This window comes from Neoarius graeffei, chromosome 4 (genome assembly GCF_027579695.1).
Source record: "Neoarius graeffei isolate fNeoGra1 chromosome 4, fNeoGra1.pri, whole genome shotgun sequence".
Classification (NCBI taxonomy): Eukaryota; Metazoa; Chordata; class Actinopteri; order Siluriformes; family Ariidae; genus Neoarius; species Neoarius graeffei.
In genome coordinates, this window is record NC_083572.1 from 69,166,276 (window position 1) to 69,184,967 (window position 18,692).

At 40.6% G+C, this 18,692-nt stretch overlaps 1 protein-coding gene across 1 annotated transcript in view; it reads right to left on the reverse strand.

Annotated features, from left to right (window-relative positions):
* Positions 1-244: 244 nt before the first annotated feature.
* Positions 245-18,692, reverse strand: part of srgap3 (SLIT-ROBO Rho GTPase activating protein 3) — a 302,285-nt gene continuing 283,837 nt past the window's right edge. Inside the window, exons 20-22 of the mRNA XM_060919551.1 lie at positions 12,141-12,290; positions 11,457-11,772; positions 245-7,995 (exon numbers count right to left, since the gene is read on the reverse strand). Coding sequence (XP_060775534.1) covers positions 7,555-7,995; positions 11,457-11,772; positions 12,141-12,290 — 907 coding nt within the window. The 3' untranslated portion in view covers positions 245-7,554. The remainder of the gene's footprint in view (positions 7,996-11,456; positions 11,773-12,140; positions 12,291-18,692) is intronic.

Sequence of the window (18,692 nt, forward strand, 5' to 3'; positions counted from 1 at the left end):
TTTCATCCTCGGTTGATTCATCAACACACTCTGCCATTTTGTTTTTCTCTACTCGTGGTATATGAGCTGATATCCTAGTAGTAGAGTAGCCAATCAGAGCGCGCGATTGCTCATATCCAGTGAATGTGGATAGAATAATAACAGATGCTTCTGTCCCAAAATGTAATTATCAGTAGGCTTCTTCAATCATTTTAATTATTCATACAAAATAATCACAACATGAAAATGCTGAAGGATTAGAAAATAAGATGTCAAAAAAAGGTCATTTCTTTTTATTTTGGACTTGAGAATTCTTCACATCCAAACAGTGGCATGGTGTACACTTAACCTACATCATAGGGAGGAATCAACCATCCAAACACTCATGAACAAACAGCATCATTAGACAAAAGGGTTAATAGGAGGGCGAAAAACAGTATGTCAATATTCACAACCCACTAGTATAGACAGACACAAGTTTGGTTTTATGAATGTTGAGTCTAGAGAAGGAGGAAGTCTGTTACCTTTGCATACATACAATCAAGCATACATACAATATATACCCATTAGAGCATACGTTCGTAAACCGAGAGGAAAAAAATCTTCCACATACAGTCTGTAATGGACAGGAGTGCACCAAGTGCCTCAGTGATCGTGCAAGTACCATAGAAGATTTGACTAGGCCTTAAATACTGCAATGCATTAGCTAAAAGGATAGGTAGAAGGATTATACGAGGAGCAGAAAGTCAAAGCTTTTGTGCAGCACAGTCTCAGGTCATACAGAGAGGAGACGGGAATGACAGGAGTTATAGAACAGACGTAAGAAACAGATGGTGCTGATTAAAACCTCGGTATGGTGTGATATGGACTGCAGCCTTCATACATCTGTCATTAATCTCTAGCAACAAGTTCAACAGCTCCTACTCATAAGCACTCTGAAAGAATCCAGTGCAGAGCTACAAGCCGTCTACTGATAGCTGAGGATTTGAGCAGATGTCCCTGACAGTTCAAATTATAATGAGTTTATATATAAACTCCAAGAACCTTGATCATAATTAAAACAGTTTATCCAAGTCAACTAAAACTGATGCTCCAAAATTGGTTAAAAGTAAGTAAAAACAATTGCCACATAACGTATACATGTAGATCATACAGTCGTTTACTTTATGGCAATTTGGATATGTACTGTTTGTGCTCATAGTTGGAGTAAATGTTAATGGTCAATGTTTTTTGATGAGATCATCAACAACCAGATTAGCATTAACGATTAACATTATGACGAATGTCAGGGTGGAGGGCGGTGTGCCCGTATACATTTCTTCATTAGACATGATACATTGCGTGATTAAGTGTAATGATCCACAACTGTTTAGTGCTAATTTTAATTTAATGTTCTATTCTGCACAAAGAAATTGCATTATTCCACATGTGACAGCGCTCTGATTAAACACATAAATCCAGCATTTTCCAGTAGAGGGAGATGAAGAGCACAGAGGAAACTCTTTCCGGCCTCCAGAGGGCAGTGCAGGGCCTGCTGCAGGACCAAAGACACAGTGTCCGGGCTTTCCAAACAAAGACACCAGAGGACTCACCAGTCAGGGTGGAACTGGAGCTGATGAATGACTACTCATGAGAGCACCACAACATCATATAACAATACTAAACCATACCTTTCCTCACTGGAACAGAGATCCTCAAGACTACATCTTTTGTACCTGTATTATTATCCAGAAGCTAGGCATGAAGCATGGGTTTCCTCCAGGTGTTCCAGTTTCCCCCACAGTTCAAAGACATGCAGATTAGATAAAATACCCAGCCACTGGGGTTGTACAAGACAGTGCATACTTAGCGCAGGTCCCAAGCCCGGATAGATTGGGGAGGGTTGCGTCAGGAAGGGCATCCGGTGTAAAACCTATGCCAAATCAAATATGCGGAACAGATCTGCTGTGGTGACCCCTAATGGGAGGAGCTGAAAGAAGAAGAAGAAGAAGAAGAAGGAGAAATGAAGCATGGATGGGATGCCAGTCCTTCACAGGGCGACATGGCCACACACATTCATACACTTAGTCACATCTAGAGGCAATTTAGCATAACCAGTCGACCTTCATGCATGATTTCTGGAGGTGGGAGAAAACTGGAGAACCCAGATGAAACCTACGGCAACACGGGATAAACATGCACAACTCCACACAGAGAGTAACCCGAGCTCATGGACAAGGGATTCTGGATCTGTGAGACAGCAACTATACAAACTGTACCACCACAGCATCCTTTTATTTATATTTACAGTACCAGTCAAAAGTTTAGACACCCCTACTCATTCATAGATTTTTCTGTATTTTGACTAATTTTTTGCAACATTGTAGAACAATACTGAAGACATCAAACTACGAAATAACATATGGAACATATAAGGAATTATGTGGTAAACAAAAAAAAAGTGTTAAAAAACTCCAAAACGTTTCATATTTTAGATTCTTCAACGTCGCCATCGTTTATCTTGATGACGCTTTGCACACTATTGGCATTACCTTAGCCAGCTTCATGAGGTAGTCACCTGGAATGCTTTTCAATTAACAGCCATGCCTCATCAAAAGTTAATTAGTGCAAGTTCTTGCCTTCTTAATGCATCGGAGATCAAACAGTAAATAGTAAATAATAGAAATACAGTAAATAGCCCTATTCCACAACTGTAGTAATCCATATTATGTCATGAACCGCTCAACTAAGTAAAAAGAAATGAGAGTCCATCATTACTTGAAGACATGAAGGGTCTTAACTATGAATGAATAAAAATAAAGAAAAAACACTGAATTAGAAGGTGTCCAAACTTTTGACTGGTACATTTATGCACATACTTGAAGCTTATTGAAGCTTAAAAATCCCTATTGCATTGTAAGTTTGAGAATACATCTTTAAAGGTACACTACATGCAACTTCCCAGATATTAGGGACAAAAGAAAAGTACAAAAGATGCACCACACTTGAATGTAACATCCTAGTGTCAAGGAAAGGTATAATTTAGAACAGTTTTGTTAGGGGGCACGTGTTTTTCTTGTGAGTAGCGCTTTCTTACAGAGGCACGCCTCAAGGCACAGAAACCTTAAAACAGCCACAGTGCAACTGTTTAACTGGAAAACACTTCATCTGGCCTGACATCATATTTCATATGTTTGAATCAGTGTGTGAAGTGTCACAGTAACGCAATGTTAGTATTGATGAACAACCCTCCTTGTCTCCTTTTAAAGGACTGTGTGGGAGATCTGAGAAAGGCACAACTGCATTGTCTCAGAGAAGCACATGCACATCTGTCACTCTCACATGCGCAATGAAAGTCCATGCAGAAGGTGAGGCCGAGCTAGCCGAGCAGTAATTAGCGAGTGTCCACTAATTACTGATTGACAACACAACCGGGTATAAAATGTTGACAGTAAGATAAGGGCCGAGTCACTGTAACGCAACATAAAAGAATGGCGCATTGATCAGGGCTAAGACTCAGACACAGATGCCTGTGCATGTTTGAACCAAAAGCCTAAATAACGAGACAGATAAAGATGTCTGTGCTCTTGATACATTAAGACAAGGGCTCCACTCTCTAAACATCATCACATTGCAAACCAAGCAAAGTGTGCAGAAACAGTACTTTTTTTTTTCCCAGCAGAATTTTTCTTGCAACTATACAAGCATTTACAATTAGACAATTAGAGCAGAACAGGCAAGAGTCGGCAAATAAGAAGGCAAAAAACATGGATGTTTGATTATCTGCAGTGAAGATGAGATTAGAGACTGACTGAAGCGGATGACTGGTTCAGTCGGGCAATCGTTGTGCCTGAGTAAGAATTCCTCCTCCAAGTGCACTGAGCAGGAGGAGAACTGGAAACCAGCTGAAGATGAACCGGAATTGATGTGACACAATGAGGGCAAGTGAGACGTTCCCTGCAGGATCTGCTTTGTACTGAGGTGGGAATTATCAATCTCGGATTACCAAGGCTCTCCATATCTCTATATAACCCCATATCTGAGAAATATAGCATACTCAAGCCCTTCACGGTCTTGGGAAAACAACAACTCACATTAATAATGATATAAATAAGAACACATTGATGTTATTGAGGATTAACTGGGTATGTATGTGTACAGTTATACAATATGTCTACAAATGTATCCAGATGTGGTTCGTAGGTTTGCGACAGGAGTAAGAGTTTAATATATCAACTAGATGTTGTACAAAATGTTTTTTTCTGTTTGAGTCACCTTTTTCCCCCACACGTCCTAGATGTATTTTTTCTATAAACACTCGTATCAATAGGCTACAGCACCAACTACAAACACTGAGAAAATATGGTTACGCATTGTCCCTGTAAGGTACAGCTATATTTATATATGTCTTTGTTGGATATGTTCAAGATGACTATAATTCTTAGGTGGAAACAGTTTCCTGAACTAAGCTGTTATTCAAGAAAACCAACAGTTACACCTTATGAGTGTAGTTTAAAAAAAAAAAAAAGATTAGGAGTTCTTCATTGTCCTGGTATGAACAAGAGAGGGTTTCCCTGTCACAGGAGTTTCGAAGTAGTACCCTTTTAGGAAGCTAAGCACCCTTAAATATCCTGTTGAGGGACCATTTAATAAAAGTGCACCCAAAGAACCTGAAGGCTCCTCATGAAAAGATGGGATTGCTTAAATAGGAATAACTGGCTTGGTCCAAGTGTGTTTAATATTTATGAGTTTCAGAAATGCTTTTTTTGATGCAGACAGAATAAAGTGGAATATATTTAGAATTAATGGCTCAGACAGCAAACACAAAGTACCCATAGTTATGAATACAATCTTTGTTTGCTAGTTGCGACTGGTTTTTGTGAAATGCCAGCTATTCTTGCCTGTTCTGTCCCCAAATATACGTTTGACATTTAAAAAAAAAAACTACTTAAAAATTATATACAAAGTAAACTATATCTTTACCACAGGTTTCTTATAATTAGTTGATAATGGATATTGGTTTCAGTTTCTGCATCTCATACATGTTTACAGCTTGGCTATGTTGTTACTTAACTGAACATCTCTTATACTACAAAACAAAAGGCATTAACATTTCAAGTACAGTATATCTCTATTTACAACAACCCGTGTGGGCCGTCTTGATGTCACAGGCTGCTTTGAGTGACAGTCAGGTTTTAGGGGAGGGGCTATATGGGCCCTCCCCTGAGAGAGAACGCCATCCCCTCAGTAACACCTCTGGCCGAGCAGTGCGGAGAGAAACAAACAGCAATTTCCTTTAGTATTGCTCTACTGTGTATGACTGGCCTAAGAGGGTGACTTACCATTAATATTTCTGATTAAGATGTTTATATAATCAATCAATATTTAAATACACATATAAATAGTGATATACGTTTGTGTGTGTGTGTGTGTGTGTATACATGTGTGTATATAATATTACACAGTTGCGCGAAGATATGAAGTTTATCTTCAAGTGGTGAATATTTATATCACGAGTGAGTGAAGCGAACAAGTGAAAATATTTTCAACAGGAGAAGATAAACTTCATATCTTCGCGCCACTGTAGAATGTTCTTTATGGACACATCCACACAAAAAAAATAGGCAAGTTAATCAAAAGAATTATAATTCTGAATCGGTTCGCCATTTTGACAACGCGCGTCTAGTCAGTGGGAAAACACTGGGAGTGACATCATCGGACTGAAATATTGGAAATTATTATACATACAGGACACTTTCTCGATGGAATAAAACATGTCTTCTATTCCTCTCTAGTAGGTTCCATTCGTTTGCTTTAACAGCATGCAATATTGTTATCATATCACTTATCCTACGTGTATTACGTCACTCTACCCAATGGAGAATGAGCGTTGAATATGGCTTACGATATTGCATGGTTGTCAAGACAAACACGACGTCACACGCCGGCGCTGATGCGAATATCCAATGACAAAACTTTTCTGCTGCGCAGAAGCATTTCTTTGTTTGCCGGGAAAGAGAAAGACGTGTTGAACACCTGAAAGGCTACCAGAACTTCATTATATATTCTTCACACATATTTACAAGAGAAAAGCCTACCAACGGACATCGAAAAACGGGAAAAGAGACACGTCAGAGATGTAAAACTTCTGTGCTAGCGAGCGACTGTGACAATTTGTAAACAAACATGGCCACCGGGTTTGCTTTGTTAAATATGGAAGATTTAGAGAGAATTTTGGCTGCCAGGTTGCTATGTTGTGTGTAGTTGTCGATGTTGATTTTAAAAGTAACGAAGTAAATTACACAGGGAAATGAATTCTCTAGTACAAGTGAAAAATGCTGCGGTGAGCGTGCGTGGAAGAAGAGTCTAGAGACAGAAATCTTAGTTTCTCAGTCGTTAGCCTGTGCTACTAATGAACGCTACAGCGGCTGGAAGGTGACTTCATTGCTACGTTGACCGTGCTGACTTGCGGGTAAGCTAGTGTTGGCCTTCGAGAATGCTGATATGAAGAGAGTGTATAATAATAACAATAATAATAATGCCTTTTTTCGTGGTCTATCAGATATATCGCATTCAGCTAGCATGATACTGAACTTCAGATCTTCAAGCCAACGTGCGATTTTCTTTTTATCATATTGACACATTCACAACAGTTCATCAATTTTATCACGAGTGACATAGAGAGATTTATGTCATGGTTTTGGTTCTCCATGTCCCTGATGTAGCATGCATGAACAATATGAGTGGTATATTTCCTAGGAAAAAACACTTATGTCCATATACACACACACACACACACACACACACACACACACACCTCTATTATATACTAATATATACTGTAGGGTCCAAAACTCAGACTCCACTTCTAAATTGTTAGTATTTGCTCCACCTATTAAAATCAAATACAAAAATCCACTTCGTTAATATGTATTACTCGAGAATACATTTTTTTTTTTAATTTGGAAGTTTTTTCTTTTCTTATTTTTTTTTTAATTTGGAAGTTCATCATATTAAACTGAAATATAACTGATTATCCAGTTTGCATGCCATTTGTTTCATTTTTAAGACGTTATGATGCCATATATTTCAATTAAATGGTAACACATATTATTAACATACTTTTTACATCTACACTTGATATTGATTTAATTATTATGGCCCTCAGAGTTATGCATTATCATAGCTTTAGTTTTCAGTAAATTGCAAAGTTTCTTTCTTTATAATCTTGTTTGAGAAATGTAATCGAAAAAAATTTATTCTAACTAACACAAATAAAATCAGTTTTTAGTAGTGGACTCTTTTAGACCCTACTGTATGTGGTACACATCTGTTCTTATTTTCCAATATGTTTTTATACCTTATGTTTTACCAACTGAGTGCTATAAAAGTAAACTTCATGACTTGCTGTGCTTCGTTGCCATAGTAACCATGGCTCACTTCTGGAGTGTTCTGAAGCTCATTCTGAATTTCAAAATTCTATAGCTGAAATAAAAAAAAAAATATTGTGAAACATTTCTCCTTTCAATTTGGTCTTCATAAGGCTGACTGAATTACAAATTGGAGAGCCAACCGTGACCCTGACTCCTGGTGGAGCTACATGCTGCCTCCGTGTTTGTCGGCTGTGTTAGATGAGGGGCTACTGGGAAAGCTCTTGTCAGTGGGAGTGATGGCAGGGCTGCCCATTCCAGACGAGCCAGAGCTGCTGGAGCGCTGCTGTTGGGAGGGCACGGGGCGTGTGGGCCTCATAGCCGGAGGTCGCAGCTGGGCACTGGGCAGCCTGGCACACAATGCTGGTTTGAACGTGCTCATCATCATGGTCTCAGTAGCACTGGAGGAGGAGCTGCTTCCACGTCTCAGAGCCGCCTCGGGGTCACGGATGGCGATGGTGTGTGAGGGACTGGCCGGCTCCGAGCTTACAGGGTTTTTCATTGGCTCCAGTGTGTCCAGCACCACGTCCGGGGCTTGCTTGGCTGTGTTCTGACGTTCAAGCTCACGTAGCTCATGCAGAGCCGTGTTCATCGTCTTCTCTATATCCTGCATTGTGCGCAAATTCACAAAGACATTCATTCTCATAAAAATAGCATGATGTAGTATCAGAATAGAGTTATTTACTATGTTAATGGATTTTTAAAATATTCAGCATCACTTATTTACATAATTACTGATATGTATAGCTTCTGTGGTAAAGCTTCCATCTCATTCGACTGCGATATGGCCAAGACTATATTTAGTAGAGTTGACATCAGATTTATCAAAGTACCAATCAGAATTAGCCATCTGCCTACGTCAGCTCTTTAACCCAACCACAGAAACTGAATCGACCTCTACCTGCTCAATGCCACCTTTTTGTCCTGAGTGTGAGCAAAACTGCATCTAGTTAGAATTTTCACCATTTTATACACACTATTTTAGTGTAGTAGTTTATGTGGGATAAACGCGAACACGCTCAGAAGTGAAATACACTATATGGCCAAATGTTTGTGGATACTTGACTATAACATTCATATGTGCTTTTGAACAAGCCATTCCCTATTAGTCCCCCTTTACTGTTATATTAACCTCCACTCTTCTGGGAAGGTTTTCGACTAGCTATTGGAGTGTGGCTGTGGAGATCTGTGCTCATTCAGACACAACAGCATTAGTCAGGTCAGTTGAGGAGGCCTGGGGTTCAGTCAGTGTTCCAGTTCATCCCAAAGGTGTTCAAGTAGGGTTGAGGTCAGGGCTCTGTACAGGCCACTCAAGTTCTTCCAGTCCAACCTTGGCAAACCATGTGCACAGGGGCATTATCATGCTGGAACAGGTTCAGGTCTCCTAGTTCAAGGGAAGGGAAACTGTAATGCTACTGCAAACAAATACTTCATCTAGGCAGCATGGTGGTGTAGCGGTTAGCCCTGTTGCCTCACAGCAAGAAGGTTCTGGGTTCAAGCCCAGTGGCTGACGGGGGCCTTTCTGTGTGGAGTTTGCATGTTGTCTGCGTGGGTTTCCTCCGGGTGCTCCGGTTTTCTCCAAAGACATGCGATTAGGCTAACAGGGCTGAAGTGCCCTTGAGTGCTGTAGCATAGCTTCCTACTGCTCTGGGTATGTGTGTGTGCTCATTGCTCACTTGTGTGTGTTCACTGCTTCAGATGGGTTAAATGCAGAGGATGAATTTTGCTGTGCTTCAGTGTGCATGTGACAAATAAAGGCTTCTTCTTCTTCTTTACAACTGTGTGCTTCCAACTTTGTGGAAATAGTTTGGGGGAGAACCAAATATGGCTGTAATAGTTAGGTGTCCACATATTTTTGGCTATATAGTGTACATGAGAATTAGCAAAGTAGCCATACCATGATTAAGAAAATCATGATCTATACCTGTTGTACAAGAATAAGGCATACTGTATTTTTTTTTAAATCTAATTATCATACTCACTGTTTACTCAAAACTCGAGAGTTTCATCTCATCTCATCTCATTATCTCTAGCAGCTTTATCCTGTTCTACAGGGTCGCAGGCAAGCTGGAGCCTATCCCAGCTAACTAAGGACGAAAGGCAGGGTACACCCTGGACAAGTCGCCAGGTCATCACAGGGCTGACACATAGACACAGACAACCATTCACACTCACATTCACACCTACGGTCAATTTAGAGTCACCAGTTAACCTAACCTGCATGTCTTTGGGGGAAACCGGAGCACCCGGAGGAAACCCACGCGGACACGGGGAGAACATGCAAACTCCACACAGAAAGGCCCTCGCCGGGCACGGGGCTCGAACCCGGACCTTCTTGCTGTGAGGCAACAGCGCTAACCACTACGCCACCGTGCCGCCCCCGAGAGTTTCATGTTCATACGTATAATAAAATCTCCTTTAAGCAAACATTAATATAATATTGCCAAGCTTCATTGGCAAAACTCATGACCCTAAATCAGGGGTGTTCAAATTGATCCATAAAGGGCCGTGTGGCTGCAGGTTTTCATTCCAGCCATGCAGCAGCACCCTGATTTGGCTTATTCAATCAACTGACACACCCACCCTTTAATCAAGGGTGGGTGTGGCTGCAAGTATTTGACTGTGTGAAGACAGTTCAGTTGATTGAATGAGCCAAGTCAGGTGTGCTGCTGCATGGCTGGAATGAAAACCTGCAGCCACACGGCCCTTTATGGATCAATTTGAACACCCCTGCCCTAAATGGTTAATAAGCTGCTAACTGCCATGTGATACGAAGCAATTAAATGGGAGTACAGTAAAGCTGATGTTTACGTATCTAGCACTATCACCACTGTCATCATTGCTTACATTGCCAGTGAGATGCCTCTGTCAATGATGATGTAACCTGACTTGCCCTCACACAGTTCCGACCGGCAGAAAAGAGGAGGTTTGTTTGCCTTTACGCTTTTTCATAATTAAAGTGTAGCTAGCAATAGATATTTCTTGAACATATAATTAATTGTAAATGATAATAATGCTTATTGACAGGTCTTTAGCATCCCAAAGATACATTTGAGACAGTGTTACCAGGGCCTTTACACTTCTGTCTAGCAAGACGTTCATCACTTTCTGGAATACTATCTGTAGTTGCAGAACAGATTTATAGTAGGGGTTTGAGCTTTGGCTTCCCTGAGCGCTAGGCTTAGCCATAATTTTATCTCAGGATCCCATATGTCACTGCTGTACTTTATCTATGACATGGCTACAGCACCTCAGCCTGGCCTCATATGCTATAAAACACACTGTTCAACTTTCCTCATTCAGACCAATGGGCATGGCTTATAACTCCACAAGCTGTATGAAAGCTGTAATGATAAGAGGTGTTAAACCACACAAGCGCACGTACACAGGCAGTCAAAACAATAAAAGATAACGCACACACAGGCACTCACTCTGGCACTGACGAGGCAACTATTAAAAACTATTTAAAAAAAAACGCACATAGCCTGCACTGGTAGAATAATTAATAATCACAGACAGAATTTAATCATCTTTCATCTCATCTACATGATAAAGCTATCACTAAACTGAGCATTTCTGGGAAAATTAAATGTACAAAAATGGCATCTCTTTTGGGTTTAACATAATCCCATTATCTTGTAAACTCTGCCCTTGTCTAGTCCATTTGTTTCCCATTAGTTAAAGTGCAAACACACACCGAGTTGCTGAAAGATCATTAGCTGTGCCCTGTGCACCGGTGCTCATTATTAAACTGATGCTGAACCAAATGGATAACTCTGCATCGCTTTGCTTCATGGTCACATGTACAGAGGTCTCATCAACTCTCTTATGCTAAATGATGCATATATATAAGCTAATTACAGGCCAGAGGAAAAAGCTTTCATCAACAGCAGGTCAAATAGGCATAACCTAGCATTTACTAACAGATTAAACATTTTATAGCAATAATCTAGCTTTTTCACATTTAAGCTTTAAGCACTGGAAATCTACAGCACCAAAACGAAATTATACATTGAGTAAAAGGTAAATTTCAATCTACATATCTAGCGAAATCTCAAAGTTCCTGACCTCAGCTAAGGCCTCAGCCTCCAGGCTCTTATGGTCTCCCAAGCTGCTGTGGCGTGTGCCAGTGCTCGGTCTCAGTGGATGGCCCTCTCCATACACCTTTCTCTCAGGGTAGTTTATCGTGCCAGCGCTGCCAAATGTGCCCAGGCGTCTCTTATCAGGACTCTCCACGCGGCTCCTGCTGCTCAGCATGGCTTTGTGTGGGCTGCTAGGACACGCGGCTGCGCGAGGAGGTGTGTCAGGACCACGTGGAGGACTGTGGCCATCAGTAGCGCTGCGGCGTCGTGGGATAGCCGCACCATCCGAACGCAAACGCACCCTCAAAACAACAACAACACATGCACAGTTAATTACATCCTGACGAAAGACAAATTTACTCCGCTGCTTCTAATGCAGGAGATGACTAAAATATTCTGAAGGTTGGCACGGTGATGCAATGGATATGAATACTCTTACAGCTCCAAGGTTCCTAGTTCAATCCTGTGCTTGGGTTGCTGAGAAAATCTTTCATTTTGATTTTTTTTTCTTTTTGTCACCCATGAGCATATATGAAACAGCGTTCACATTAACTGTAGCTACAGTTAAAAATAAATAAATAAATAAATAAATAACACTACACTTAATATCCTATTTTCAGTAGTAGCAGCAGCAACATGACTAACACTGCAGGAAGTGAGCGTGTCTCACCTGCCCATCACGGCACTGAAATTATACTCAGGTGCTGTCTCACACGGTGAATGGATGTCATTTTTGGACGAGGCTTTGTCATCTAGCAGAGGCCCACTGCTCGCCTCACTGTCCGCCTTCTGGCTTAGATTATCAGAAAAGGCGTCGTCCCTGACACAGGAGGGCAAAGGCAGAGCAATAGGTTTAAGATGGCTGAGAGCACATACTGAGAGGAAGTCTGTTCAAAGTTTTCTTGCGATTCAGTAAAAGCATTTTTTTTAATGCAAGCATTGTACATACAAACAATTTCAGACATTCACATTCCTTCTACATTCACTGTCTTCTCGGGAAAAAAGGACTTCACTCTCCGAAGTGACACGAGAGGCACTGAACATGGTTATAAAAAGCACCTTATTTTTAATACATAGCAAAAGATCGGCACTTTATACTAGCATTTTTTTTATCTGGTTCAGAATTCAGGCTTGATTGGCTCCATTCAACACCAAGCAGATGACAAGACCAAGAGCACACACACACTGATTGGCACAAATCATAGTTTCATACAACTCGCCTCCAACTGCCACTCAATGCCAGATGAAATGGAAAGGGACTCAAAAATGTTATTAGAGAAAGTGCAGGCAGGACTGGCTGCCCTCCTGAGACAGAGAACTTTTAACCCACGATACAAAAGACAGATGATTAGACAGATACTTTTATTAGTGCTTTACTCTGAGGAGCAAAATTTTACTGACATGACTTAATGAACAGCTCTGTAACGATGCTTTCTCGTCTACTGTAGTGAAATTCGCTGCTTTAGGAAAATGCACTCTCCGAATAACAAACAGCTAAATGTTTGCTATGGAGTCCTGATCCACAGTGACTGGCCAGCAGTTCAGTGTCACAGATGACAACTTCTCAAATTTGTCTTCTTTGCAGTCATGTTGCATTTGAGTAGGTCACAATTTTTAAACAAGTTCTGAGTAAAAATTCAAAACCTTGGAAACATGTCAGCAGAGAAAACAACCAGCTGCCCACTCCCCTCTCTGGAGGACACTGCCACCTCACGCTACCTCAGCAGAGCTACCAATATCATCAAGGACTCCACCCACCACCTCTTTGAACTACTACCCTCTGGCAGGCGTTATAGATCGGCCAAAGCATGCACCTCCAGATTCCAAATTCCAAAAGCAATTTGCACTTTAAATAATAACAAGCCGGGCGGCACGGTGGTGTAGCAGCAAGAAGGTTGTGGGTTCAAACCCAGCAGCCGACGAGGGCCTTTCTGTGTGGAGTTTGCATGTTCTCCCCGTGTCCGCGTGGGTCCGGGTGCTCCGGTTTCCCCCACAGTCCAAAGACATGCAGGTTAGGTTAACTGGTGACTCTAAATTGACCGTAGGTGTGAACGTGAGTGTGAATGGTTGTCTGTGTCTACGTATGTGTCAGCCCTGTGATGACCTGGTGACTTGTCCAGGGTGTACCCCACCTTTCGCTCGTAGTTAGCTGGGATAGGCTCCAGCTTGCCTGCGACCCTGTACAGGATAAGCGGCTACAGATAATGGATGGATAGCTGGATGGATAATAAGAAGCAGATATAAGAATATAATTCATTCATGGTCCTATGCACCTGCACTTTATTTTTATACAGATTATTTAATTTCACTTCTAGTATCACAATTCTCATTTTGTCTTTTTTTTTGTCTTCCATGTCCTGTGTTTGTATGTTTGCACCGTAGAGTGGCAATTTTAATTTCGTTGTATAAAGGCAATTCACTTCAATTCAATGTAGTACTCTTGCCATCATATAAAACTGATACGCTATGTTAATTTATTTGTACCATGCTTTCAAATTTATATTTCAAATACATTATACTGTGAGTCTCTATTGTATTACTCAAGACATTGAAGCAAAAACTATATCATCCTCATCTCACACAAGGTGTGAAGCCAAAACTGTGCATTCAACCGCTTAACTACTTGTTAATCAAATTCAATTCATCCATCCATCCATTATCTGTAGCCGCTTTATCCTGTTCTACAGGGTCATGGGCAAGCTGGAGCCTATCCCAGCTGACTACAGGCGAAAGGCGGGGTACACCCTGGACAAGTCGCCAGATCATCACAGGGCTGACACATAGACACAGACAACCATTCACACTCACATTCACACCTACGGTCAATTTAGAGTCACCAGTTAACCTAACCTGCATGTCTTTGGACTGTGGGGGAAACCGGAGCACCCGGAGGAAACCCACGCGGACACGGGGAGAACATGCAAACTCCACACAGAAAGGCCCTTGCCGGCCATGGGGCTCGAACCCAGGACCTTCTTGCTGTGAGGTGACAGCGCTAACCACTACACCACTGTGCCGCCCCTTTCAATTCACTTTACATAATAACTTTATAGAAACCTGGATGCAGCTTGAACAGAAGTGCCAACATTGCCAATAAGAAAATTCTCACAGGCAGAAGGAAAAGCAAGCATTTTAATCCCCAGTGGGAAAACGGGACAGCTAAATGCAAAACATGGATCAAACCTGTATTTAATAAATTAACAGTTCCTCCATATTCTCTACCACAGAGACTAGAGTCCCGCACGGGTGTTTTCTACTGGCTCACAAGGCTGAGACTTGTGAATTCACAGGCCACTGTTTGCCTCGATGACGCTGGTGCAAAGAGAAAGTAACCATCAGATGCAAATTCATGTCTTTCATATCCTGCATCATGACCTGGCTTTCCTGCTGGTTGAATTTTACTCACAGTCTGACAAACTGAAAAAGTAGAAAAGCATAGTTCAAGTGACTCCTGTATCGCTGTTGCAAGGAGTGAAACATTTTCAATTAAAACATGCTGTAGACGTCGGCACCTCTAGACATGACAGTTGCAAAAAAAAAAAACTTCCTGAGATGACATGAGGAAGAAACCTTGAGAGGAACCGTACTCAAAAGTGAATTCACTTCCCTGCCCCTGTTGTTTAACAGACAGCCTGCAAATAGCCAAGAACCTCTTAATGTTCTGGTAATCCATAAAAAGTCAAGCTTGATAAAGTTTTCCTGAAAAGCACTCAATGAGGTAAGCTTAAAGGGATCTTCCAGCAGATTTATTCTCAAACTTATTTTAAGTAAAAGTAGTCACAGATTTAAAAATCGAACTTTCATTTTCGGAGACCAAATAGTGTTCGAGAAAAAATAATTTTCTTTAAAATGTCAGATGGGCTTCCTGCGGTGGTGACGTATGCAATGACGTCAGGTAGTGGTCGCTTGAAGCAACTCGACTGTTTATATTCTCTGTTTACATCATAGTTTTGCTAGTTTTACAAGTATTTTTACCGAATTTATCAGTTTTTAAATAAGTATGACTCATTGTGGAGTATATAAATGTCACAATGATGCTAAAAAGAAAGCACAAGCTGGAACCAGTGTTGTTTTTGGCAGAGATTTTTGATTTAGTTTTAGTCTTAGTCTTTTGGACAAAATGCTTATTACTTTTAGTCACATTTTAGTCAATTCCATCCTTGATAGTTTTGGTCTAGTTTTAGTAACCGAAAACTAAGAGTTTTAGTCCAGTTTTAGTCATTCATTTTAGTCAAAAAAATAATTACTTTAAAACATTAAATTAGGCCAATACAGAGATAGGAAATTGCAATTGAGGTTGACAGGTTGTGCATAACACACTCTCAAAACAGTGTCTCAAAACAAACTTGTTTCACTTGAACGTAAAAAGTATGTCAAATATTTGGGTTTAATAATCGATGACAATCTTTCTTGGAAGCCTCATATTGATTTTATTCGCAACAAAATAAGCAAGGTTGTCGGCCTTTTGGCCAAGCTTAGACAGTTTATTCCACTACATACCCTTATGACATTATATCACTCTCTGATTCAACCTTATTTAACATATGGTCTTAGTTCTTGGGGACAGGCTTGTAAAACTCATTTAAATAAAGTATTAATCCTACAAAAACGAGCTTTAAGATAAATCCATTTTGTTGATAATAGAGAAAGTGCCCTTCCATTGTTTTCCAAAACCAATATTTTACCAGTGAATCTTCTTTTCTATGAATGTATTTCTAAATTAATGTATGATGTTGTTAATCAAAGTGCACCCTCAAACATTTGTAAATTATTTTCTTCTATTTCTAGTATCCATTCTTATAACACTAGGTCATCTTACTCCAAGAACTTATATACTCAGTATTCTTGTACAAATCTACAAAAGAACTCATTTTCCCGTGTTGGTGTTGGGGTATGGAACCAGATTCCAACTTCTATAAGATCTTCATCTAAATTGTCATTCAAGAAAAAAGTCAGACACCACCTTTTTTCTGATTTAAGTAGATATGGATATGATGTTGACATCTCCAAACTCTCCTTTTCTACATAACTTTATTTCTATATATAATTAAGAGCTATATATATTTATTTATCTTAGTTTTAACTTTAAATATTATTTAATACCATGCATGAATTATTATTATCAGTATGACAAGTATACCTCTCTATATACTGTATATATATTTTTTCAATGTTATATTACTGTACCTTTCTTTTTTTTTAAAGAATTTTTTTTGGCTTTTTTCACCTTTATTATTGGATAGGACAGTGTAGAGACAAGAAACGAGCAGGAGCGAGAGACAAGGAGGGATCGGGAAATGACCTCAGACCAGAATCGAACCCAGGTCCCCAGATTTATGGTATGGTGCCTTATCCACCTGAGCCACGACACCCCCAACTGTACCTTCCTATTGAATAACAAGTATTGTCTCCTCTTTTTCTTTTTGTTACCAAATACTTGTTAATTTGTCAAGTATGTTTTATTATCTTTTTCATACATATTTAAGTATTATATTAATTCATATAAAATATTTTTTCTTTGTAAACATGAGTATGCCTTGATTAGCAGTGCGCTATTTGCAGACTCATGTAGTCTATTATATGTTTATATGTAATTGAAATAAAAGATTGATTGATTGATTGATTGATTGATTGATTGATTGATTGATTGATTGACGTGCGCATGCTCTCTACATAAACATTGTCTAGTGCAGACATCCCAAGTCTCCCGGAAGTTCCGGGAGTCTCCCGCATATTGATAGTGGCTCCTTGATGCCCGCAAATTGGAGAATATCTCCCGGAAGCTAGAGCAAGCGAGCAAGAGCGTGCATGTGAAACATTAATGTCTGCATCGCGCATATGACGGAGTGCACGAGGGAGAGCGAGAGAGACTGTTCATGTAGCGCATGCTAGACAAAGAGCATCCTGATTGGTTTACAGACATCCAAGCTCATTTCAGGGAGGTGTCGTGACACCCCCCTTCGCTGATGGGAAAAAAGTCATGCGTCACGACACCTCCCTGAAATGAGTTTCTGCAGGCTGGGATGTCTGCTACTGCGCATGCTCCATTGTTCACAGACTCGTGTTTCTGCCTCCGTTTAACATGTCGCAATATATTAAGGCACAGCAACAGGTCTGAAAAGCTACATTTCCCCCCGTATGTTTCACAGTAACTCAAATATGACTCAATATATGACAAAGCATTCAGTTGCTGTCCCACCAATAATCCCTGTAGGACAAGTTTTACTCATGACATGTTAATTGAATTTAAGTTAGCTTAACCAAGCCAACTTTAGCATGAAGCTAGCGGTCCCATTCACTTTCGCCAGGTCACGGTGTTTTGGAAAACTTCATAGGAAATTCATCACAGCCCAATTGTTGAGTGACCTTAACCAAAGCTAGCAAACGTATGCATGATCTGTTAACAGGACTTCTTGTAACGTTAACTTACCGTCGCAGAAATAGCAGCATGGTGAGCCTTTAGATGCCTCTTGAGGTCGGTCATATTCTTGCCACGTAGTTTATAGCCACAGCATGTACCTCTGTCTCCCACTACAAGGCATTCCGTTTTATTTCTGCTGGATTATGTGTAAAGTATGTCCATAAATCATCGCGTCTTTTCCGCCCACCAAGCCCTTGTGCTGGCGTTGCAGCCGCCATGGTCCATGAACTGTGTGCACTGTGCCTGGTGGGCGTGGCCACACAAGGACGGGATGCAGGTGCATTGCTGATATTTTCAGCATTTGGCAGACAGGTTGCATGCGCCGTTGGAGGAAATGCCATGAATTTTGATAGTCCTATAGCCAACCCACTAACATTTTCGTCTCATCTCGTCAACGAAAACAACAGATACGTCTCGTCACATTTTCGTGATCAAAGAGTTATGTTTAGCTCGTCACTGTCTCGTTTTAGTCATGAAAAAAAGGTGCGTTGACGAAATCATTTCGTCATCATCATCGTTAACGAAAACAACACTGGCTGGAACTAGATCGCATTTCTGCAGAGAAAATGCCAAGTGTGCTTGATCAGCTGTGGCAGAGGGTCACCAACAGAAACTGGATCAGACATGAGACTTCGTGCTGCAAAATCTTTTTTACATAATCTACAGATAGTGTGTGTGACAAAGTGTGTGTAGTGTGTAGTAACACTCTGCCACAGCTGAGTAAGCACACTTGGCATTTTCTCTGCGGAAATGCGGTCTAGTTCCAGCTTGTGCTATTCTTTTTAGCATCATTGTGACATT